General features: G+C 45.2%; 1 protein-coding gene across 1 annotated transcript in view; it reads left to right on the forward strand.

Moving 5' to 3' along the window:
• The window catches only part of nudt4a (nudix (nucleoside diphosphate linked moiety X)-type motif 4a), a 143,878-nt gene that overhangs the window by 72,500 nt on the left and 44,248 nt on the right, over positions 1 to 27,130 (forward strand). The window contains exons 3-4 of the mRNA XM_084334408.1: positions 15,435 to 15,479; positions 15,781 to 15,868. Of these exons, the coding sequence (XP_084190534.1) occupies positions 15,435 to 15,479; positions 15,781 to 15,868 (133 nt within the window). The remainder of the gene's footprint in view (positions 1 to 15,434; positions 15,480 to 15,780; positions 15,869 to 27,130) is intronic.

Here is a 27,130-nt window from a genome sequence, read left to right on the forward strand (position 1 = left end):
GTTTAAATGTAAGCCAATCATTGGATCGTATACCATAGGGTCCAAATGTCCACTCCAATAGCGAAGCAAGATCATTTGGGCAATCTCCAATTATGGGAGCACCATCCAACCCTACTATACAGGTCATAATGGTGAGCACCATAACCTAACCATCACAGGTGATAAATCTAACGGCTGAATGCTAGAGCCGCCTATTCTCGGTCCTCGCTCCACAATGGTGAAACGAACTTCCCACCACAGTTAGGACAGCCGAAACCTGACCAATCTTTCGCGGTCAACTAAAAACACACTTCTTCAATCAATATCTGAAATGAAAAACATAACATTTAAATAACATTATTATTATATTTCTTACTGTCTTATACAATCATGCACTCTTCTTACTATACTAATATGTCTTTACTACTATGCACTCAACACTGCAGCACCCAAGTTTCAGCACTGTTTGATGAACATTGTTACTCAGCTTTAAGAGTTGTACCCTTCCTGCTGACTTGTCGTACAGGACTTTTTTTTTTATTTAATTTTTTTCTGGTTCAGATTTTTCTCTGATTTTCTCCCCGTCCCAATTAGTCGTTGTGCCAAACCCCCCCCCCCCCCCCCCCCCCCCCCCCCCTCCCCTACCTGGCTGCTGTATGCATGTTCTCCTACGAGTCGGTACAAGGGCGTCCCGAGTCGATCGCACGCTTCCCCAGAGACGTGCGCCGACAGCCAGTGACGTCTTTTCACTTGGCAGCGAGGACTATCATTGGTGAAGTGTAACGCGTGGGAGGGCATGCTATCTCCACCAAGTCCTGCCCCGCTTAGCAAGCGCCGAGACCTGACCTGTAGGCGTCGCTGTCCACAACGCCAGATTCCCACCCGCCAGCTTCCCCACCCCCTAATACTGCCAAATTGTATTAGTGTGAACGGCCAGCCAAGCTGGTGACAACGCCGGGAGCTGGATTCGAACACGCGAATCCAGCGTCTCCAGCGTTGGTGACGAAAGCAATTTCCGCTACGCCACCTGACCGCCTTGTAATTCGCTTTGGATAAAAGCGTCAGCTAAATGACAAAATGCAAATGATATACAGAATCTATGGGCATGAGGGTGGAAGCCGCTGCATGTCTGTAAATGACATCTCCGTAGTCCAACACAGACTGCTTCAACCACTGTCTTTCTGCAAGTCATAGGAAAGCTGGCTCTATTTCTACACAAAAATATTTCTTGCAGTTTACTGGCAAGAACACCCACATGATATTTAAATGTAGATTTGTCATCAAACCAAATGTCAAGGTATTTATATTCTGAGACTCTCTCGATATCAGACCCATTCACAGTAGATATATGCAAGTCATTGGGCCTCATTCACCAATACTCTCTTATTATGTTTCTTATATTCTTTCTTACCTGTCTATTAAGAGAAAAATAAGAAAAGCCACTGCCACATTCATCAAGCCGTTCTTAAAGTCCAAATCCGTTCTTACCCAGGTGTGTTGAATGATGAATCCCACCTGTTCTTAAACTGAAATGCACGTTCGCGCTCAATTAATTTGCATACATACACGACCGCCAGCTCCTTATAAGGCGAATGAGGCATGTGTAAAACAGCCGAGGTTCGGCATCTGATCCCTGTCTGATCCATTCAACAGGAAGCGATTTGCGACTGATCTCAAAATGACACACAGACACACACACGTCTCGCGACTCAGTGCATGTGTGTGTTTGTTAATCTGATGACAAATAAAGACTTATACTTGTACTTATATGTATACGTACTGTATAGTGCGAAATAAATCGTTCCAACAAAGTAGGCTTTGTCAATACTGAATGACTGCGCGCTTGTCAAGAGCCAATCGCGCAGTAGGTTGGGAAATACCGGATCTGTCACCTGTCATCTCTCTCTGAAAGGTCCCTGTGGCTAAAACCCTGAGTGCGCTCAGAATTTGTAGGTGTGGAGCAGAGAAGAGAAGAGAGGAGAGGAGAGGTTGTAAATATGTGTTCTATGTCTACGGCCTGGGCGGCCAGAGCATCTAACTGTTCTAACAGCAATATATAAGCCATTTCGGAAGCAGAACACACGCAATAAGTTATAATAATTATTATTGAAATGTTCTGGGTTTATAAAGTTGTATTTGGGGGCAATTGACCAATGGTTTGCTTTCAACCAATGAACTCCTTCCTCTCTCACCTTATATATATATATATATATATATATATATATATATATATATATATATATATATATATATTTTTTTTTATCTACTAAAACTATTGTGTTTGTTTTGTAAAGTGTCTTTGAGCATTAGGAAAAGCGCTATATAAATCTGATGTATTATTATTATTATTATGAATGGTAGGCTTTTTTAAATGTTTCTCATCTGGGTAAGAGTTTCTTATCTGGGTAAGAGTGCTCTCGACCACTCTTAGAATTTGGTCTTGCCTAAGAGAAAAGCAAAAATAAGAAAACATTGCTGAATCCCAGGTAAGAACAAAATAAGAAGGCCCATTGTGAACAACATATTTGGCTTTAGAAAAGAACAAAATGTTGTATTTTTTTTTTTAAACTTTGACCAGTCACCTGGTTCTTTTAGCGTTTATCGCTTTTTCTTCGCATTCATACTTGGTCAAGTTCGACCGACAGAAGCAGGCTGAAAGGGTTCAGATGGGGGGGAAAGACACTCTGGGAAAGGCACGACTGCCGTCCGGGATTCGAACGCGCTCAGCCCCAGATCCGCGCGAGCGCGGTTGTCCACGGCGCTGAAATAGCACTCGCGGTACGTGGTGAGCTACTGGAGCTCCCCCTAAATGTTGTCTTACTAGTTACTAGCATTAAGCACCGGCTTGAGACTAGTAAGCATTAAAAGAGTAAAACAGTAGCCAGTTTCACAGGATCTGCATAAAAATTAACTTGACAAACGCTCGGAGATGAATTTTTTGTAATAGGTAGAAACTCTGACTGGGCAATTCACGTTTTCACACATTGAAGTCTTTCAGATAAATAGCTTTTGAACCAACTGCAAGCCTTTGTATCAAAGCCAACAATACTGTTACGATGGTGCCGCTTTGCTGGCATGATGTGGTGGAACTCAGTTTGCAGTGTAGAACGGAGAGATAAACAGGATACAGGAGACGGCGTAGTGGTGAATAATAAGGCTTTTACTTAGAACAGAAAACAACAAACACGACTGACAACAACGGTAACAATTAAACAATGAACCAGCAAGTGTCTGCTGGCCCACAACACCTAATATACAAACACTAATTAGAGACAGAGGGTAATTACAAACAGGACACAGGTGTGGTAGACGGAAACAACAGAACACAGAGCACACTGGGAAAAACAATAACAATTGAACAAACGGACCAACAAGACTAAAACATATTTACAAAACACAGACAGGGGAACACAAGTCTAACAAAGTGGAGACAACAACGACAACACAGACAATAAACATAATAAACATAAATGGCAGTAAATAATATTAATCAGGTGAGTGAGCTGATGCCAGATCTGCCAGATCTGGATCAGCCCACCGGTTGGCAATGTTGTAGTATGAAGGGGTGTATGGAAGGGGAGTTGAGACGGTCCGACACCTGGACCAGTTGAACTGGGAGAAGGGTTGCCGTCCGGTCCCGCAGGACCGGGGGAAGTGTTACAGTACCCCGCCCTCGAAGGTCGACTCCCAGGCGTCCCAGCAGGCCCCCCGGGAACGGGAAGGGTGGGAGGGAGGGATGCCGCACCGGCAACGAGGGGCTGGGGGAAGGGGGGTCGAGGAACGGGGCCCGTGGGAACTGGGTCGGGGGGAGGGGGTTGGCGAGGAGGACTGGAGCTGGGGAGGATGGAGGGTAGAGGCGATGGCTCCGGAGTGGGACCTGGGGCTGGGGTCTCCTCGGCGGCGAGACCCACCGCCGAACCCCGAACCGGAGGCTCTCTGACGGCAGGACGCGGTGCAGGACCCCCGACTGGGGTCCCTCCGGCAGTGGAGTCCGGCGTCATCCTCCAGGTCTGCCATGGTGGCGGCTCGTCCTCCGGAACCTCCCAGGGCTGAGGAGATCTCTACCAGGACGGCGAGGAGGACCTGCGGTCCTGGGAACCCCGTCTCCGCGCCCCTTCCCAGACGCTCTCCTGCGGACCAGGCGACTCCCCACCCAGGGATCCGGCACAGGAGTGGCCGCGGCGAGAGCACCCAGTGTCATCGGCGCCGCTGGGCCGGCCACTCCGTCCCACGGTGCCAGACCCGAGCGGTCGCCTGGTCGGCACACAAGACCGAAGCGCCCAATATTCCGAGCGCGAATCTCGCCCTGTCTCCGTCCTTTACTGCTGAGTCCCGGAATGGCTGGTTCATTCTGTTACGATGGTGCCGCTTTGCTGGCATGATGTGGTGGCACTCAGTTTGCAGTGTAGAACGGAGAGATAAACAAGATACAGGAGACGCCGTAGTGGTGAATAATAAGGCTTTTACTTAGAACAGAAAACAACAAACACGACTGACAACAACGGTAACAATTAAACAATGAACCAGCAAGTGTCTGCTGGCCCACAACACCTAATATACAATCACTAATTAGAGACAGAGGGTAATTACAAACAGGACACAGGTGTGGTAGACAGAAACAACAGAACACAGAGCACACTGGGAAAAACAATAACAATTGAACAAACAGACCAACAAGACTAAAACATATTTACAAAACACAGACAGGGGAACACAAGTCTAACAAATAATAATAATGCAGGACCTGTTGCAGAGGTCTTTATTCGGCATGCAACGACACTCAATGTTTTAGTGGTACACACAGCGGTTCGTTTTTTTTTAGCACACACACCGGAACACACACGCATGCATTGTCTCTTTAGGATCGCAGATGCGATTTGTCTCTGCGATTAACCCATCCCGTCGTCCTTCCCCCCCAAGGGCAGCCGGGAGCAGACAGGCGTCAACGTGAGCCGCGCCAGGGGACCAATCCAAGTGCTCCTGTCCGTCTTCGTCAAGGACGCCACAGCGTTAGCGATCTGTTGTTGTGCATGTTTTTCCATTGGGTTTATCTTATCGGGGGGGAAACCCTTGAGAGCATGGGGAGAACATGCAAACTCCACACAGAAAGGCCTGGGAGATATCCCACCTGGGTACCTGGCATCATGGAAACCTGGTCCCCAAGCGGGAATCGAACCCTGGACCTTCTTGCTGTGAGGCGACAGTGTTAACCACTACACCACCGTGCCGCTGTGGAGACAACAACGACAACACAGAAAATAAACATAATAAACATAAATGGCAGTAAATAATATTAATCAGGTGAGTGAGCTTCTGCCAGATCTGGATCAGCCCACCGGTTGGCAATGTTGTAGTATGAAGGGGTGTATGGAAGGGGAGTTGAGACGGTCCGACACCTGGACCAGTCGAACCGGGAGAAGGGTTGCCGTCCGGTCCCGCAGGACCGGGGGAAGTGTTACACAATACATATTTTTTGCAAAATGGTCAACTGTGTCGAATGCCTTCAACAGATATATAAACAGAGCAGTGTTTTCTTCCATCAAGGGTGGATACTATGTCATTTATAACTAAAGTAGTGGCTGAAATCGTGCTATGCTTTTCTCTAAAACCCAATTGGTATGGTCTTAATACTGAATATTTTAAAATGCTTTAAGTTGGTTATTTAGCAATGATTCCAGGATTTCTGCTAGGCAGTTTTTTGCACAAGGAGGTTAGCCATGGACACCTGGATTTATTGTCTGGTGTTACCAGGGATTTATACATTTCTTTAATGATCTTTATCATTTTTACAAGCATACAGTTCATTCGGTCTCTGATAAACAAAGGATAATAAACAGCGGCGTTGTTGATTATGCACTCAGTGATCAACTTGCAACTTTCTGTACCAGAAAGGTGCAGAGGGGTCATTTTGAGGGTCACAACAACATCAAAATCATATCTTTAAAAAATCACAGCAAGGAAATGCTCCTGGATGGTTTAAGGGGTGTGGACTGGTCTCATGTAATGCACTGCAAAGAGGTTGAAAAAGCATGGGCTGGTTTTAAAACAAAATTTCTTAATGTGGTTGACAGATTAGCACCCAGGAAGATGGTCAGGATAAAGCAGAGGACACAGCCCTGGATCAATGATGACATTTTAAAAGCTATTAAAATAAGGAACAATTATTTTAAACAATTTAAGAAGTCCAGGACAGACCAGGCTTTTTTAGATTTCAAGAAACACAAAAACGATAGTTTGATTAAAGGGGCAAAGAAGGGCCTTTTCAATGAAAAAATAACAGGGTATAGGAACAACTCAAGGAAACTTTGGAGGACACTTAAAGAGGTAGGATACAGTAATACATTTAATAAAATTAAAACGAAATCGGGCAATATCAGTTTAGAAATTGGAGAACAAATTTCAGCAAACAAATCAGAGGTGGCAGACCGTCTGAATAGCTATTTTACATCCATTGCAAAAACTCTATCTGAAAAGATACCAGCTAAACCCGGCAACATGATGAGTGAAGTCCAGAAATTCTACCTAGATCAATGGGTTAAAGCAGATGCTTTTTCCTTTAGGAAAGTGACTGAGATGGAGGTCCAGGAAAAGCTTAAAAAAACAACTTGACACCTCAAGGGCTACTGGATTAGATAACATCCCTGGTAAATTTGTGCAGGATGCTGCAGGAATCATTGCCCCATGTGTAGCTCACATTGCTAACCTAGCCATAGATACAGGAACATTTGCAAGTGAAATGAAATCGGCGAGAGTTATTCCTCTCCACAAAAAGGGAAACAAATTGGAACCGGGTAACTACAGACCTATTTCCATCCTGGGCGTCCTTTCAAAAACCATTGAGAGGCTTGTATATGAGCAAATAGACATGTATTTCTCCACTAATAACCTAATGTACAAATACTAATCTGGTTTCAGGAGGTCACACTCCACAGACACCTGCCTGCTGTTCCTCACAGATTACATCCGGAAAGAGGTAGATGAGGGAAAGTTCTGTGGAATGGTAATGTTAGACCTCCAGAAGGCATTTGATTCAGTGGATCACAACATCCTGTTAATGAAGGTTAGGGCTCTAGGCTTAAATGAGGCAGCTCTGAAATGTATTGGTTCCTACCTAACAGGGAGACAACAGGTGGTAGATATAAATGGAGTACTCTCCAGTCCTCGGACAGTAGAGTGCGGGGTCCCGCAAGGGAGTGTATTGGGTCCGCTCCTATTTCTCCTGTATATTAATTACCTGAAAGCAGCTTGCTCATGTGACCTTTTTTTATATGCGGATAACTCGGCCTTACTAGTGTCTCATAAAGGCAAACGAGTGGTTGAGCAGATATTGAGTGCATAACTAGAGAAGGTTAGTGACTGGCTAGGCTACAACAAGCTGTCCCTCCATGTGGGGAAGACTGAGTCCATCCTATTCGGGTCAAAAGTTAGGCTCAGAAAATCGCCAGGTTTTAACATTAGAATAGGAGATACTGTTCTCACCGACAAAACATCTGTGAAATATCTTGGTTGCATCCTGGAAAACAGCTTATCAAGGGAAAGCATTGCTCAACAATACTTACAAAGATCAATAACAGGACTAGATACCTAGCCAGAATCTCCCATTTCTTAGATCAGTCAGCGATGAAAATTCTTGCTGGAGCACTCATACAGTGTCACTATGACTATGCGTGTGGCTCCTGGTACAACAGCGCCCCCATAAGTCAGAAAATAAAACTACAGACATCACAAAACAAGCTAATCATGGTAATACTAAGGCTACCCACCTTGACCCATCACTAGGGTGACCAGGTCAAAATTGTTCAGTCGCAGGACACCAGCACTGCTTTTGCGGGACACGTACGTGAGGGGAAAAAAAGTATTACATTTTTTTTTATTGCTAATTAAAATTTAAGAAATGTATTTATTATTTAAATGCCTTTATTTCATATTCGACGCAGACGGTAGGCTATATATAGCACATTTTGTTATTAATCTTATTAATGTATAGATGCTTCACCAATCACCTTCTCAGCCGCTACTGTCTGTCACCAACATCTTTATTTAATCACACTTTCATCATTAAGGTAACCATCAATCTTGGTATCCAAGCTGATAAAATCACTCCATTAATAGAAAGAGCAGGAGCTAAGTCTTTTCAGCCATCTTTTCCTGAGCATTATTAGCAGTGAAGTGTAGAAGAGAGGAGACGGAATGCGATGGTTGATCTTCACAATACAATAATGTTTTTATTGTGAATAGCGGATCACTCAGTTGCTCATATAACAAAAAGGGTGAGACCCAAAGTCTCCACAAACCCTATATATGACAGCACAGTCTCCGCAATATGTGTCTGGTGAACCCACAACATTTTTAAACAATGCAGAGTCCAGTTTGCTGCTGATATAGTTCAGCTGCTTCGCGAAGCTCTTGGAAGCTGAATGCTCTCTTCTTGAGAGCCAAGCATGACACCTGTTTCAGGTAATTCTGTTCAGAGAAATCAAACCATTTGTCTAGGTAAGCGAGCGCTCTCTGATAGAAAATTAAAAAGTCCTGTTTGATCGCAGCAGCCTGTACGGCCGGTAGGAAATCTCTGCATGAAAGCACTGGTCTCAAATCCAAAATAACGGTCCTTTGATCGTTGTTTCAGTCTTAGACTGGTCATGAGCTGGAAAAGCTCACAGACAGTTGTGTCATCCCCCTCAACTTCAAGCACTGCGTCATAAAAAAGCTTTAGGCTATTCTGCAGAAACATCAGGTATGACTGACGTCACACTCCAAGCCCACGTGACTGAACTCAAACTAGAAAGAAACAGACTAAGAAACGACGTAAACTCCATGATCAAAACTGCAAAAAAGAATTTCATCAATGACAAAACTGAGGAAAACAAAAACAAACCATGTGAACTTTGGAAATTACTCAATAATCAACTAGGATGCAGTAAAAAACTTAAAACCAGATTCTCAAACATAAACATAAAAACGGACAACACGCTCATCACAGACAAGCTGGATGTAGCCAATTACTTAAACATTTTCTTCACAAACATAGCCACAACACTGGTAAACAAACTACCCTCCCACTCAGGGCTTTATGGGGTAGAACACATAGTAGCTTACTACAAACACCTAGGGGTCCGCAAGGACGACTTCAAGCTGGAAATGGTAACAACAGATGAGGTACTCAATAAACTGAGCGCCCTCCAACCTAACAAGGCCACTGGCCATGACAACATCCCCTCCAAATTCCTCAGAGACTCAGCAGCCGCCATCACACCAATCATCACACACATAATAAACCTCTCCATAAAACAGGGACACGTCCCCAAGGACTTCAAAATTGCGAGGGTGACCCCTCTGCACAAAAAGGGCAGCAAACTAGACCCAGGCAACTACCGCCCTGTTTCTATTCTCACCTCCATCTCGAAAGTCATGGAAAAAATAGTCTACGAACAGGTCGACAAGTACCTAGCGGAAAAAAATCTAATCTACGAATTCCAATCTGGCTTCAGAACATCCCACTCCACTGACACATGCCTTCTCTATTTGAATGACCACATCAAACAAGAGGTGGACGCAGGCAAATACTGCGGCATGGTCATGCTGGACCTACAAAAGGCCTTTGACACGGTCAATCACTCCATTCTGATTGACAAGCTAAAAGCAATTGGTTTTGATAGTCTATCAGTGAGCTGGATGCAATCCTACCTTGAGGGGAGGGAACAGATGGTGGAGGTAAACGGTACCCTATCCCCCCCCCTCACAGTGAGCTGTGGTGTTCCACAAGGAAGCATACTAGGACCGCTACTGTTCCTAATTTATGCAAATGACATGTCGTCAGCTTGTGACTGCAACTTGTTCCTGTTTGCGGACGACTCAGCCCTGCTGGTCTCTGACAAGAACAAGTTACAGGTTGAAAAAACCCTCAGCTCGGAACTAGGCAGAATCTGCATATGGCTCGCTGATAACAAACTATCATTACACATGGGCAAAACAGAGTCCATTCTCTTCGGTTCAAATAACAAACTCAGCAAGACCGACGGCTTCTCAGTTACAGTGGGTGACAATATTGTCACAAGGAAAGATGAAATTACCTACCTGGGTTCCATCCTAGAGGCTAATCTCTCCTGTGACAAAATGGCATCCAATGTAATAAAAAAAGTCAACCAACGAACTCGATTCTTGTACCGGATCTCCTCTCTGGTAAACAAGAACACCCTGAAGACTCTGGCAGGAGCACTCATTCAGGGGTACTACGACTATGCTTGCACCTCATGGTACCAAAGCACCTCAAAGGCGCTAAAAACAAAATTACAAACATCTCAAAACAAACTGGTCAGACTACTGCTTGACCTTACTCCTAGAACCCACCTCACCCCTGCCCACTTTGACAACCTAGGATGGCTTAGAGTAGACGACAGAGTACAACAACTTGCAATGGGCCTGGTCTACAAGATACACTACACGACCAAGGTACCCATGTACATGTCAAAATACTTCCCAAAGGTCAGTGAATACCACGATCACAACACCAGAGGGAGCTCCACAAATCATGTTAAACCCAGATTCGGCTCAAATAAGGGACTAAACACGTTTCGCAATTATGCCACATCAATGTGGAACGCCCTACCCAAAGCTGTAAAGGAATGTGGATCACTACCCACTTTCAAAACCTCTCTCAAGGGACACCTACGGGAGACTGCAATTCAACACTGGCCCCTGTAAATATCCTAACCCAACCCCCTCCAATGTACAGTCATTTACCTAGTATGGTTTTGTCAATAGTTCAATGTACAATTGTGTTTGTTTGTACAGTGTCTCCTCCCCCCCCCCCCCTCAATGTACAGTGTTACTTGTTTATACAGTGTGCCCCCCGCCCCCCCCCCCCCCCCCAACCACCTCCAATGTAAATTACCCAGTATGGTTGTCAATATCCCAATGTACCCAACCCCCCCCACCCAACCTCCTCCAATGTACAGTTTTCTACGTCAAATGTATATACTCCCTTTTCTTGACTCCTTCTGTATCACAAACAGTACTGTATTTGCAAATCTGGTATGTCATAAATGTATAGATGTAGCAGTACTGACTATCTGTATGTCATGTATGTCATATATGTCTATATGAATTGAAAATGGGGGACCCTGATGGAAACAAGACAAACGTCTTTCTCAGGTCTGCATCCCCTTAACAATTGTATGTATTGAGCCGTACTGTATTGTACCCATTCTGCAATCTGTTAAATAAAGTTTTCATTCATTCATTCATTCATTCATTCACACACACTGCAGCTGCCTCGGACTGTCTGACAAGTGACAGGCAGCGCGACTCGCAAGACTCGAGTCGAGCTGCTGCGCATTGGTTTGACGTCGCCCGATTTTTTTATTTTAAATATAAGAGGGTATTGGAACGAGGCATTCAATTAACAACATTTAAAACATTTTTTAAATAATAATCTTTGAATAATAAAAAGAAAAATTAAATAATAATAATAATACATTTTAAAAATTTTTTTATCTTTGAATTGCGGGACATTGTTTTGTTGTAGCGGGACGCGGGACAAACGTCCCAATATCGGGACTGTCCTGCGCAACGTGGGACAGGTGGGCACCCTACCCATCACACTTTGAGAACATGAGATTGCTAAAGGTGGAAGACAGAGTCGACCAAATAGGGATGTGCCTAGTTCACAGAATCGTGCACGGGGTAGTGCCAGTGTACTTCAACAACTACTTCAATCGAATCAGGGACACCCATGCATACCCAACTAGGCGTAGCTCAACTTACTTTGTGCCAGTCAGATTCAGGAGTTGTATGGGGAAGGAGTCATTTTTATATTCTGCAGCTGTCTTTTGGAACAGTCTGCCCAGTGACCTGCAAATCGTAATCAATGCTGTTAGATTCAAGTCCAGCCTAAATACATGGCTCAAAAGGGACTATAATTAACCCAGACACTCAGCTAAAAGGCACCCTTACATGTTTTTATGCGTCTGTTATGTATATAAATGGTAAATGGTATGTGTTGTGATGTCATGTCTACATCCTTGGCAGTATCTCCTGACTGTGCTTTCTGTCACATGTTATTTAATATATTGTCAAATAAAGTCATTCATTCATTCATTCTTTGCAATGCGTATATAGTATAAGCAGAATTGCACCGTTGGCATAACTTCTTTGTGCCAAAATCAAATGTCACCCACTTCCAAAATAGGTCAAACTGGACCAGGAGCAGGTGATACTGAATACTACTTGTTTATTACCCTGTCATCCGGACCTTTCTTAGTGGCTAGATTCTGCCATGGCATCTGTGCTTGGCTCGTGACCATGCCAGCAGGGTATTAAGTCATGGTGTATCCCGTCCTCAGATAATATAATACCCAGCTGAGAATGTACATATGAGCAAAGGCACACCGTTCCTAATGGCAGGTGATGCATTCTTGAATTCTCCCAGTATGAAAATATACCACAATGTAGGTACACCTATCTGTGCATTAGCTAAGATTCATTCCTAAGCTTTTTGTTTGCCATTTGCGTTCTTGGTGTTACGACTTATCTGCATAATGATGACTTGGCAGATTTATAAGTTCGACACTGTTTGACGAATGTTACTTACCTTTAGCAGCCAGAGTTGTACTCTTCCTGCTGACTTGTTGTACACAATTTTTTTTTTTTTTTTTTTTTTTTTTTTTTATCTTTTTCCCCCTCCTTTTTTCCTCCGATTTTCTCCCATCCCAATGTTAGTCGTTATGCCAATTCCCAATCCCCTTCCTGGTCGCTGCGCACTTACCCCCCACAGTCGGTCTGGGAGAGTGGAGGCTACCACGTGCTTCCTCCGACACACGTCCAGCCAATCAACCGCTTCTTTTCACCTGGCAGCGCGGATTCTCACTGAGAGGGCGTAGCGTGTGGAAGGATCACACTATCCCACTTAGATCCTATCCGCGCTTAGCAGGCGCCCCGACCGAACTGTTTACAACGACCCGGACCCACCCCGCCAGCTTCTCCCACCCTCTAATACTGCCAATTGTATTAGTGTGAACGGCCAGCCAAGCTGGTGACAACCCCGGAGCTGTGAGCTGGATTCGAACAGGCGAATCCAGCCGCTCCGGGGTTGGTGACGAACGCAATCTCCGTTACGCCACCTGACCGCCCCGTTGTACACAACTTGTAAGTAGCTTTGGATAAAAGTGTCAAGCAAAATTATTAAATGTAAATGTATAAGCAACAGTATAATAATAATAACAATAATAATAATAACAACAATAATAGATTATTATTATTATTTATTATGTATTGTTATTAACACATTCTGCGCTACGCAGTATGCCCATCTTATACCACTCTCTGCCAGTGCTGTAACCCTATGGAGTGGCTCACCTTATTTGCAGGGCTATAACTTTTTAAATATTATAGCTATATCGACATTACTATGGTCCATTCAACATCGGGTATCTTTCGTTCCGGATGTGGGAACGTTATATTTTTCCATTCATACATTGTCGTGTTAGTACAGTCGTGAATATAAGTATGTTTTTAGAGTGTATAGCAGTAATTCCTAGAATACGCGTTATAGGCCCCGACGCGTATTATACATAATCTATTGGTGTTTCGTTCCTATACACGCTATATTAAAAAATTCAAATGCATATGATCGCTATACATTATGCTTCATCATGCGTGAAGGAAAGGGGGGGGGGGGTTGTTTATGATTCCTTGATTGTCACTAACGGCTTTCATCACTACGGTGGTGTAGTGGTTAACACTGTCGCCTCACAGCAAGAAGGTCCAGGGTTCGATTCCCGCTTGGGGACCAGGTTTCCATGATGCCAGTTACCCAGGTGGGGTATCTCCCAGGCCTTTCTGTGTGGAGTTTGCATGTTCTCCCCGTGCTCACAAGGGTTTCCCCCCCGATAAGATAAACCCAATGGAAAAACATGCACAACAACAAGATCGCTAACGCTGTGGCGTCCTTGACGAAGACGGACAGGAGCACTTGGATTGGTCCCCTGGCGCGGCTCACGTTGACGCCTGTCTGCTCCCGGCTGCCCTTGGGGGGGAAGGACGACGGGATGGGTTAATCGCAGATACGAATTGCATGCATGCATCGCATGTGTGCCAATTGATGACCTCGGAGCAGGTCCTAAATTATTATTATTATTATTAGTACGACACGATACGTTGATCGGATAGATTGCAATGAAATAAATGGACAATCGAGCTGGAATTAACGTTAGATTCCTCTTACCTGTGGCCGATGCGTCTGGAGAAGATTTTTTCCAATTATTTGATGTCGATCTGCTAGATCCATTTTTAGTTTGTATGACGCAATAAACGCCGAAAGCATATTGATTCTTGCATCTCGAAAGCGATCCCATGCACTCGAGTGTGTATCTTTTATTTTTTTATCCACTTTTTCTCGTTATTTTCTGTTTTTCTCCCATCCCAATTTTGTGTTTCCAATTCTCCCCTCCCCTGTCTTGAACGTTGCTCGACTATGCCCCCCACTGGTCGGTTGTAGGGAGGATAGAAGCCTTGCATCACGTGTCCCCTCCGGTACACGAGGAGGCAGCCTGTCACATCTTTTCACCTGCCAGCGCGGACTCTCAGTGGCGAGGTGTAACGCATGGGAGGCTCACACTACCCCTGCTACTTCCTGTCTCTGCTGTGCAGGCGTCCCCCAACCGACCTGTAGGAGTCGCTGTCCACAACGTCCAAATCCCCACCCATCGACTTCCACCCGCTGGCTCTGCCAATTGAGCCAGTATGACGGACGGCCCAAGCCGGAGGCAACGCTGACACCCGGATTCGAGACCGGAGTCTCTTGCATTGGTGACGAGCGCAATCTCCGCTGCGCCACCCAGCCGCCCTCGAGTGTGTATTTTGATCCACGTTACAAGATATCTCTGCCGGAGGATTTTCCCCAATGCACAGAGCGCCACATCCGGTTTAGAGTGGAGTGCAACTCGCCCGAAATCTCCCAGGCGGTGGTATTGAGGCGTTGAAATATCAGACAGGTGTCCAGCTGGCTCCCGGAGCCTTCCTTGATGAATTATGAATGCCAATAGCGAATAAAGGAAATAACGATCATAAAAACGAGTAAACTCGTTGTTGGCGCTATTCGATTGGCGGGCAATATCGAGTAAACTCGTTTTTGGCGCAAGCTGTGTTAATAATAATAATGATACATTATTAATAATAATAACAATAATAATAACAACAATGACAATCATATATTATTATTATTATTAATAATAACATAACAGCAACAATAATAATATTGTTATTATTAATAATATTAATAATAATAACAACAGCAATCATAATAATAATAATGATAATAATAGTCATAATAATAATGGATTCATAATAATGACTTATAATTAAACAATTTTCTGACTTGGCTGTTCTTTGTATTGCCGTCTCATCAAATGTATTGAATAACTCTTGTTTGTTTCTTCTTGTTTATCTCATTGCCACAGGCTGGTGTGAAGGGGATGCTGGGCCGACTACTGGGGGTGTTTGAGGTAAGCCATCATAAGCATTTTAACTTGGAATCTTACGCATTCATACGTACATACGTTATTCTAAAACATGTCACAGCATGGCCGTTAACCCGCTCTGATAATCAGGGTGCCGTGTACTTGAGGTGACTTGAGTCCCTCCAGCATTTCAAACACCTGCTTGCTGCCTATCGTACTCTTGTACTCTTGTACTGTCACGTTTAGAAACCTGTCCTGTCGGAATGACTGGGGTCGATCTCTGTTTTACATAATGTCTCTGTAACGAAACCATGTAATACGTTTCACTCCATCTGACCCTCTGCAGCACAACCAGGACAGAAAGCACAGGACCTACGTCTACATCCTCACTGTGACAGAAACGCTGGAGGACTGGGAGGATTCTGTCAACATAGGTACAAACTACAGTACATCTACATCAAAGACACACACACACTGATTTGGATCATATTTACATAGATTCTTTAATAATTGTATTTGCGGTGTGTCGGTCGAGGTTGGTTCTTTCATCGCCCACTGTGTGGCACCCGGCCTTGGGCTGCGTGGGTACGAGGGCCCGCATTGCTGGCGCCAGGTGCACTTCAGAATTATAATCAGAATTTGACTTGGATTTGAGAGTAATTTCACTCGTCATATTAGCATGGCATGCGCGTCAATACCTGGAGCTCACATTTGAACCATTTCCTCCTGATTTGGATCATATTTACATAGATTCTTTAATAATTGTATTTGTAGAAGGAATGAAGCATTTTGTGTCATTTTAAACCATATGCAACAGAGGCGACAGTGGCTAGAGCGGTCGTCTGGTAATCTGAAGGTTCCTGGTTAGATTCCGGCTCCTCCCGGGCAGCATGTGTCGAAGTGTCCTTGAGCAAGACACTTAACCCCTAACTGCTCCCGGTGAGCAGGTCGGCACCTGGCATGGTTGCCTCCACTGTTGGTGTGTGAATGTGTGAGTGAATGTGAGGCATAAGTTGTAAAGCACTTTGGATAAAAACTGTTCTATAAATGCAGTCCCATTTTTATAAATGCAGTCCATCATAACCAAAAGATACATTACATAAAATACGTGTACTACAGTCAAACTGTAGCATACTGTTACTACTCATATTAAGAGTTTTGTAAACTAAAATGTTTGTAGTTATAATAGTAGTAATGTGTAATAACACATAGTAGTAATGTGTAACACAGCACAGTTGTAAGGTTAGTCATACCCACTCTTTAAGTAAAGTTAAATTACTTTCTTGATGTTGGTGTAAAGTCTGTAGAGCTTACAGCCATTTGTTGCCTACAGGTCAAAGGGCACTGCTTCAATCTCAGGGACATGTGCTCACATATAGCTGACCAATGGGAGTCAGTATCTATGGAGTCAGCATAGCCCTGTGATGGTATTAGATCGATGGTTTTTGAGGCTGTGAGCCTTTGGAATGCCTTTGAGTGTCTTCTAGGGTTACAAGCACAGGGACACAAAGGTCAAGAATTAGGTATATCTGCAACAGAAGACTTTTTTTCTTTTTTGTAATGTCGTTTTCAATTAATTAGTTCCTGTGAAAAATGACCCATGAATCCATTCAGACTGTACAGAATTGTGTTTGTTGTTATGAACGTGAATGTGTAACATAAAACCACAGAGTCATCACTTGAACAGAAACAACCGACAATGTCCTACCATGCTCTGTAAATATGTACATATACCGATATGCCCTACTCTGTTTACTTGTTTTATTGCACAATGTCGTTCTATTGGATTCTATTATATGTTATTACTATTGTATTATGCACATCGTTGCGGGCAAGACCACCCGCATTTCATTGTATACTTGTATGCCGTGACAAATAAAACTTTTGACTTGACACATGCCTACTGTAACAGGTCCCGAGGTGCCTGAACTACGACCCTCAACGATTGACGGAAAGAAAATAGCATCTCTGTGTCAGACACCTGTCAAACATCAGTATGTTTCAGGGTGTCAATATTTACATTTAGTCACTTAGCGACTTACAAGTTGTGTACAACAAGTCAGCAGGGAGAGTAAGTAAGATTGTTCGTCAAACAGTGCTACAGTTTTGAGTGCATATTAGTATAGACATATTAGCATAGTAGGCAGTAATGTAGGCAATGTCGATTCCTTAGTAGCAAGGTCAAGTAGGCTAATGGTTGTTCTAGTTTCTCTCACATTTTAATGAAGGTTTTCCCCTCAAACATCACTAAGTAAAATGTGTATATGAAGAATTCCTTTGAAGAATTCCTTCTCATTTAAAAAGAATATGAAGAATTAAGACTTCTTACTTAGAACGGGTCTCTGCGATTTGGATTGGGCTAATCAAAGCAGTCAACGTACTTTGTTATGTTATTGTAAATATAAAATAAGATAAGATATTCCTTTATTGATCCCTTTGGAGATTTGGGCATCATAACAGCATGGGGGGGGGGGTGAGATAAACAGTGTAAACAATATTATTAACTCAATATAAAATAAATATATATACAAATATAAAGAAAAATATATGTAAAATAACTGGTGAAAGGAATCACTTGAAAATTCGAAAAGTGTTTGCCACTTTGACAGAACCGAATCCAAAAAAACTACGTTGTTTGTTTTGAATGTGGCCTGGTGTTTTAAATACACCACTTTGACAAGGGACACGGTAATTCAAAACTGCTACTATTTGCAGCAGGTCTAAAAACCTTTCACTCCCTTCGTCGTATAAATAGAATCCAGAATCCGCTCAGGAGCGGCGGGAGTTTCTGTCGTACACAGTTGTTTTCCAGTTTAACCGTCACTCGCCGCCACAGCCCCCCCTGTCCTCCCTTGCCCTACCAGGATCCACGGCCATGTGGTGGGGAGGGCTTCCTTAACTTACTCTCTCCAAGGCTCCTCCAAGGCCTCTTAGTGGAACTCCAGGGGGGTGTCAGTGCACTGGGTGGGGGGGCGGAGGGTGCCTATCCTCTTTCACAGAAAGCCTTTTAATGTCAGAGGTCACGTCTTAATTCCTTTTGGCTAAATACTTCTATAATATATGGCCTGGTATTGAAAAGGAGGAGATTGCGGGCTTTCAAGTTAAGTATAAATAACTCCAGCTGACAGATGGTTTTTATGGACGATGATATATAGGGAAGGATTGGTGACATGACAACTTCATAAACACCATTTGAAGAAGGTCAGAAATGCCCGCTTCCACTATGGGCTTAGTGCTGGGATACTGGTCGGTGTGTTTGTTTGTTTTTTTTTTAATTTTTTTTTTCATTTTCTATTTTTCTCCCATCCCAATTTTGTATCGTCCAATTCTACCCTCCCCTGTCTCGAACGCTGTTAGGCCATGCCTCCCACAAGCCGGCTGTAATGTGGACGAAGCCATACATTGCACGAGTCCCCTCCGGTACTCGAGGTAGCAGCCGTCGCATCTTTTCACCTGCACAGCGCGATCTTTCAGCGTCGGGGGTCTGCGTTTGGAGGGCACGCCGCCCCCGTCGCTTCCTGATTCTACTGCGCAGGTGCACCAACCGACCTGTAGGAGTCGCTGTCCACAACGTCCGATCCCCACCCATCAGCTTCCCACCCCCTAATACTGCCAAATGTATTAGTACAGGAGGACTACAGCCCCCTTAGCATCGACGGGGCACCGGTTGAGAGAGTGAACAGTTTCAAGTACCTCTGAGCCCACATATCCGAGGACTTGACATGGACCACACACATTGACAGTGTTGTGAAGAAGGCACGACAACGCCTCTACTTCCTCAGGCGCCTAAGGAAGTTCCAAGTCAGTCAGAAGATCCTTAGGAACTTCTACTCATGTACAATAGAGAGCATCCTGACCGGCAACATCACCTCCTGGTTTGGGAATAGCACTGCACAAGACCGTAGCAGACTACAAAGAGTGACACGTTCAGCCGAACGCACAATTAGAGGGGGGCTTCCCACCCTCCAGAACATTTACAACAAGCGGTGCAAGGGGAAGGCTAAGAGAATTATTAAGGACTCGAGCCACCCGAACAACTGCCTCTTTGAACTGCTGCCGTCAGGCAAGCGATACCGGAGTCTTAAGGCGAGCACAGAAAGACTCAGAAGGAGCTTCTATCCCCAGGCCATCAGGCTGCTAAACGAAAAAAAATCGCTAAACGAACAATAATCACTATGCAACAACCATCAAATGCACACAGCACACACACCCACACGCACACACTCACTCAAACAAACAACACACTGCAGCACCCACTCTCCACACTTTAGATCACACAAACACACTTACACTTTATATTTATTGATAAAGGATTTGCACTACAACTCGTACACCTACTGTGAATTGTACCTAAACTGCACCTCGTCCATTTATGCCTTGCACTATATAGTATAGTATTGTATATTAGTACACTGCACAGTATTGTATATTGTATGGTAACTACGTCTACGAACATTGTACATATGTCTAAACTGAACACTGTGACCTCTTTTTTTACTTCTAATTTTTACTATGTTTTTATTTCATACTTATCTTGTCATGCACAGTCTCTGGAGCGCAACAGTAAGAAGCATTTTGTACAAAAGTATTCTGTACTTCTGTATGACAACTATTAAAGAAACTTGAAACTTGAAACTTGTATGAACGACCAGCCAAGCCGATAGCAATGTGGAGAGCTGGGCTCGAACCCAGCGTCTCCTGCATTGGTGGTGAGCGCCTTGCCCACTGCACCACCTAGCCGCCCGTGTTTGTTTATTTCTGAGTGTGTTGCACATGTGCTCTGGTTTAGCCCTATTTTTGTTTTGTTTTGTTGTTTTGACTCAGTTCTCTATCCGACTTAGACGTCAGATCGTAAATACAGCATACATTCCTGGCGCTCTAGTGAATTGCTTCAGTGACTCGAGTGAATCAGTGTTAAAGTACATTTTGTAACGATGCTGTTGTATCATTGTTCCGGGGGAAATTTCCACCAAAAAAGTGAAATTATATTTTGTAATTTATCATTACTTTCTGTAGAAAATGATGAGTTGAATTACATTTTGAGTGTGTTTCATAAACATGTCGAAATTACTCTTGTATGTTGGTGGTGCATTGATCTAGTTAAACAGATGTTTACTGTCATGGTTTTCTCTTGATTCACTCAAAGTAATGTGTATTATACATATATCTTAATAATTATAATAATAATAATAAACTTTATTTTTATAACACCTTTCATACAAGAATTGCAGCCCAGGGTGCAAGCAGTAAAAACAGACATACAATGCAGTAAAAATAGACATAAAATAGAATTCTTTTTAAAGCAGTGCAATAAAATAGCTCATTTACAGTACAATAATCAGTGTGGGTGTACTGTGATGGAGCACGCAGATCTGTCCACCATTCTACTGTTGGCAGTAGGCGGCGCTCACACGCTTGATTTTAATGTAATTTCTCGATGAAGTGCTGTTCTGTTATCTGCCACCAGGAGGCGCAAGTGGCAGAATGTAAAAGGCTAAGTTGAAGAGATTTTTTGTTTACTTTTGAAATATTTTGTGAGGAAAAAGCTAAGTATGGTTTAGTTTTTAGTAAGTTAACAGCTCAGCAAATATCAGTCTTCTGGAAGGAAACCTTTTGTGACTTGAAATAAGTAACTGTAATAAAGGGACTACAGCCCCCTCAGCATCGACGGGGCACCGGTCGAGAGAGTGAACAGTTATATTTCGTATTAGCTTACGCTCTGCGCTCTAAGTGGAACACATCCCATAGCAGTCTAGATACTGAATACATTTCTCCACATGTACATGTACACACCCATCCGCCTGGCCACACCCCCATCCGCTCCTCTATTTAAGCAGGGGTGTGGCCATACTAACAGCTCCTTCCCTATTTTCACCACCGACAAGTGTCTGTATACACCACTTGAGTTTAGTGCCGAAATAGTTGTTGGAAAGGAGCTACGTGGACATTGTATCTTATTTTTTCTCTCTCTCACCAATTTTCAAGAAAAGCTAAGTCATAATGTCTGCACCTTCGGGGGTTCGAACGCTCACAACGTCACCCTTCACCAGCGTTTCTCCATTGCCGCATCCGCCGTGCGTCGTGGGGCTGCTCTGACTCCACGTCGTGGCAGTCAGATACGCCCGAGCGGCGCCCGGTGGTGAGTCTTGAGTCTGCCTCTCCGAGGGGCTGTTGAACCGCTGTCTCCCGTGAGATGGCCTAGTTCCGGCCCTGGTTCCCCCGCCAGTGGACGGTCGGCCGACAGGCCGACGGCTCCTCTGGTGGCTGGGGATTTGCGACGCAGGCTCTTCGCCTCTGCTCGCTCCCGTCGTAGGGAGGCGAGCTGCAGGGGCGAACGGCCTGGCTTTGGGGAGGTGCTGGAGCCAAACGCGGGTGCTCTTGCTCTGTCTCCGTTTCCGATGGAAACTGAGGATCATATGGAGGGGGCGAGAGCGCTCTTGTTTGATGCCCCAATGGAGTAGTATCATTCTCCCCCTCGGGGTGTGGCAGGGAGTGTTGCGTCTCCTTGGGGTCCCTTGTTCTCCGGTGTTGGGTTAGAACCTCCGACCCTGAGACAAGATGCCCAGCTATCTGCCGTGTCGGATGGTGGCGCCCGACATGGCAGCCTCCCGTACGTGAGGGACGCGGGCGACGTGGAGGGAGGTGCGCAAGGGGAGTTGCGTGCCTTGTTCCCCGAGCTCATGGCGGCCGCCGCAGCCGCTAATGGCGTGGTGTTGCCGCAGCCTGTGCCTGATGACATGATAGGTCATCTCTGGCAACGTCGTCCTGTGAGGGAGATGGGCGTTGTCTGCCCATTCTTCCCATCAATGGAGGCCTACGTGAAACAGGGACAGGTAATCTCCCGCATTGATTGATTGATTGAAAACTTTATTAACAGATTGCAGAATGGGTACAATACAGTACAGCTCAATACACACAATTGTTAAGGGGATGCAGACCAGAGAAAGACTTTCGTCTTGTTTACATCAGGGTCCCCCATTTTCAATTCATCAGGACATATATGACATACATGACATACAGATAGTCAGTACTGCTACATCTATACATTTATGACATACCAGATTTGCAAATACAGTACTGTTTGTGATACAGAAGGAGTCAGGAAAAGGGAGTATATACATTTGACGTAGAAACTGTACATTGGAGGAGGTTGGGTGGGGGGGGTTGGGTACACTGGGATATTGACAACCATACTGGGTAATCTACATTGGAGGTGGTTGGGGGGGGGGGGGGCACACTGTATATACAAGCAAAACTGTACATTTAGGGGGGGGGGGGGGGACACTGTACAAACATACAAAATTGTACATTGGACTATTGACAAAACCATACTAGGTAAATGACTGTACATTGGAGGGGGTTGGGTTAGGATATTTACAGGGGCCAGTGTTGAATTGCAGTCTCCCGTAGGTGTCCCTTGAGAGAGGTTTTGAAAGTGGGTAGTGATCCACATTCCTTTACAGCTTTGGGTAGGGCGTTCCACATTGATGTGGCATAATTGCGAAACGTGTTTAGTCCCTTATTTGAGCCGAATCTGGGTTTAACATGATTTGTGGAGCTCCCTCTGGTGTTGTGATCGTGGTATTCACTGACCTTTGGGAAGTATTTTGACATGTACATGGGTACCTTGGTCGTGTAGTGTATCTTGTAGACCAGGCCCATTGCAAGTTGCTGTACTCTGTCGTCTACTCTAAGCCATCCTAGGTTGTCAAAGTGGGCAGGGGTGAGGTGGGTTCTAGGAGTAAGGTCAAGCAGTAGTCTGACCAGTTTGTTTTGAGATGTTTGTAATTTTGTTTTTAGCGCCTTTGAGGTGCTTTGGTACCATGAGGTGCAAGCATAGTCGTAGTACCCCTGAATGAGTGCTCCTGCCAGAGTCTTCAGGGTATTCTTGTTTACCAGAGAGGAGATCCGGTACAAGAATCGAGTTCGTTGGTTGACTTTTTTTATTACATTGGATGCCATTTTGTCACAGGAGAGATTAGCCTCTAGGATGGAACCCAGGTAGGTAATTTCATCTTTCCTTGTGACAATATTGTCACCCACTGTAACTGAGAAGCCGTCGGTCTTGCTGAGTTTGTTATTTGAACCGAAGAGAATGGACTCTGTTTTGCCCATGTGTAATGATAGTTTGTTATCAGCGAGCCATATGCAGATTCTGCCTAGTTCCGAGCTGAGGGTTTTTTCAACCTGTAACTTGTTCTTGTCAGAGACCAGCAGGGCTGAGTCGTCCGCAAACAGGAACAAGTTGCAGTCACAAGCTGACGACATGTAATTTGCATAAATTAGGAACAGTAGCGGTCCTAGTATGCTTCCTTGTGGAACACCACAGCTCACTGTGAGGGGGGGGGGATAGGGTACCGTTTACCTCCACCATCTGTTCCCTCCCCTCAAGGTAGGATTGCATCCAGCTCACTGATAGACTATCAAAACCAATTGCTTTTAGCTTGTCAATCAGAATGGAGTGATTGACCATGTCAAAGGCCTTTTGTAGGTCCAGCATGACCATGCCGCAGTATTTGCCTGCGTCCACCTCTTGTTTGATGTGGTCATTCAAATAGAGAAGGCATGTGTCAGTGGAGTGGGATGTTCTGAAGCCAGATTGGAATTCGTAGATTAGATTTTTTTCCGCTAGGTACTTTTCGACCTGTTCGTAGACTATTTTTTCCATGACTTTCGAGATGGAGGTGAGAATAGAAACAGGGCGGTAGTTGCCTGGGTCTAATTTGCTGCCCTTTTTGTGCAGAGGGGTCACCCTCGCAATTTTGAAGTCCTTGGGGACGTGTCCCTGTTTTATGGAGAGGTTTATTATGTGTGTGATGATTGGGGTGATGGCGGCTGCTGAGTCTCTGAGGAATTTGGAAGGGATGTTGTCGTGGCCAGTGGCCTTGTTAGGTTGGAGGGCGCTCAGTTTATTGAGTACCTCATCTGTTGTTACCATTTCCAGCTTGAAGTCGTCCTTGCGGACCCCTAGGTTTTTGTAGTAAGCTACTATGTGTTCTACCCCATAAAGCCCTGAGTGGGAGGGTAGTTTGTTTACCAGTGTTGTGGCTATGTTTGTGAAGAAAATGTTTAAGTAATTGGCTACATCCAGCTTGTCTGTGATGAGCGTGTTGTCCGTTTTTATGTTTATGTTTGAGAATCTGGTTTTAAGTTTTTTACTGCATCCTAGTTGATTATTGAGTAATTTCCAAAGTTCACGTGGTTTGTTTTTGTTTTCCTCAGTTTTGTCATTGATGAAATTCTTTTTTGCAGTTTTGATCATGGAGTTTACGTCGTTTCTTAGTCTGTTTCTTTCTAGTTTGAGTTCAGTCACGTGGGCTTGGAGTTCACTGCTCGTGCTTTTAGTAAGCTTTGACTGACTTTTACGAAACTCAGAGCATTTTTTGTCTCTGGTTTTCATAGCGGCCAGTATTTCGGAGTGCATCCACGGCTCAGCGCGATTTTTTACCCTGGTGGTTCTTAGGGGGGCCATGTCGTTTAGTATTGTTGAGAATTTGGTTTTGAAACCAAGCCATGTTTCTTCAACCAGTGTACCATTGAGTTCATCTGACCAGTCCAGACTCTCCAGTTCAAGGTTGAAGGCCTCGCTAGAGTAGGTTTTGAGATCTCTAGATGTGACTGTTTTGTGGCAGCCAGCCTTTTGTTTTAGTTTTTTGCGGGTACCCCCGCCTACGTGCCAATCACGCTGGTGGCAGTTTGGTCCAGGGACTAAAGGACGGGGTGCCTCGGCTTGATAGCCCGATGACATCCATTCTTTGTCCCGAAGTAGTGTGGGAGCCGTTGCGGAAGCCGGTTCCCCAAGGGAAATCGGCTAGGCAGATGGCTAACTGGAGTGACCAGGCGTACATCGCCGTGACTCAGAGCCTAGCTGCGACGTCTAACATCGCGCAGCTAGCGCGCTACATGTCGGGATGATGGCGGGCGGGTCGGTATTGGACGACCATCAACAATACCTTCATGCCCAGGCGGCTGGAGCCATGCTGCACCTTACCCAGCTGCAGGCGATAGCCGCCGGGAAGGGGCGCACCCTGGCCACTCTGTCCCAGCGCCACCTTTGGCTGGAGCAGGCGCGGGTGCCGGAACAGAAGAGGATTCCCCTGCTCACGGCCCCCCTCGCTGATGCTGGGCTCTTCGGGTCGGCCATGCAGCAGATGACGACTGCCTGCAGAGAGATGGAGGAGGAGCGCGCTGTGCTCCAACTCCATTTCCCCTGACCCGATGCCACCGGTGATGGGCGACTAAAACAACGCCGGCAGAGGACCGCGACCGTTGCCTCCGCCACCACCGCCGCCGCTGCTGGGCCTTCGTCGAAGAAGGCCAGGAGTGGAGGGAGTGCCTCATCCGCCGCAGCCAGCCGCTCCACGCCCGGAGGTGACGGTAGGGATCGACGTGACCAGGCGCCCCAGAACCGTCCCTCCGGGCCGGCTCCCAGTGGGGGCAAGCACCGTGCTGCACGCGGCAGGCGCCGCTAGTGACTTTCCCCTGTTTACCCCTGTTCCCTTCCCCGCCCCAACATATGATTTTGTTAACTAAATAAAAGGTCCCTCCTGGTGAGGGACTGTTTTTGTTACAAACTGTTTTTATTCACTGTTATATATTGGGGATACGATGTATAAACCCTCGCCTAGCTGTGGGGTTGTGTGTTGTTTAGGAGAGTAGGACAGTTTCTTGTAAATCGTTGTGGTCGCTATATATATGTGTGCTTGGCAAGGCCTGTGGCTAGCACTCGGTCGAAAGACTTTTCTTCCCTCATCATGAAGAAGTCTGTGTTCTTCTTATAGTGGTACATTTTACCGTTGTCTGAGGGGGTTGTGTGTATTCTGTTACATTGGAAACATGGCATCGAGTCCACAACTTGGTTGGAGTGTTAGCCTACAGAAGTGCTCGTATATATGTAGCTTGTACCGAGGTCTTGACCCTCTCTTTAAACGTCTGTTTTTTCTTGAAACATGAAACACGGGTGTCGTGTTCGCACATGAGCCTACAGCCTTGTTTATAAACCCTGTTCGCAGACGAGTTATCGTCTGTGGCTGGCGTGCATTGGTTTAGCTTATCCTTGTGGATATACGCTTTTCATACAGCATGCTGGCTACACGGGTATCATCGCTGCTGGTTGTTTTTCATCGTATCCGGGGTGTGGGGTCATGAGGGGGTGAACTGATAAACCCCTCCTTCCCTCTTTTCTGATTGGTCAGGGGGTTGGGCCTTCTGTCCTTCGGGCTTCCTGTCGCACTGTTTGGTCAGCGCGTCACAGGGTAGGGGGGGGGGGGTAGGGGGTTCCCTGGTCCCACGCCTTTTTTTGGCCAGGTGGGTCACGGAATTCCCCCCGCCATAGAGTACGTCACTGGGCGCGTTTCTATTGGTTGTGAGACTTCCATGTGTTCTTTTCAGGCTCCATGTTGTGGACCTCTGTTGTTGTCAAGATGAGTTTTGCGGTGCATATGAACTTAAACAAAAGTTTTCTGCTCTGCGCTCTGTTGCATATGTCTTGAGCTTTTGGTCACGTAGCTCAATGTTACATATATCTTTTCAAATTATTACTCATGTGGGAAGTCTCTCTGGGGGTTCCCAGTCTCCTCTCTTTTATACAGAGCGGGTTTGACAGGGGTGTTTTTCCCTCGGACACGTCATATGGGACCCATATCCGTGTCTTTTGGCCGGCTTCCTGCCGCTCTCCCAGGCGGCTTGGAGGGAAC

The sequence above is a fragment of the Notolepis coatsorum genome (assembly GCF_963971535.1).
Source record: "Notolepis coatsorum genome assembly, chromosome: 18".
NCBI lineage: Eukaryota > Metazoa > Chordata > Actinopteri > Aulopiformes > Paralepididae > Notolepis > Notolepis coatsorum.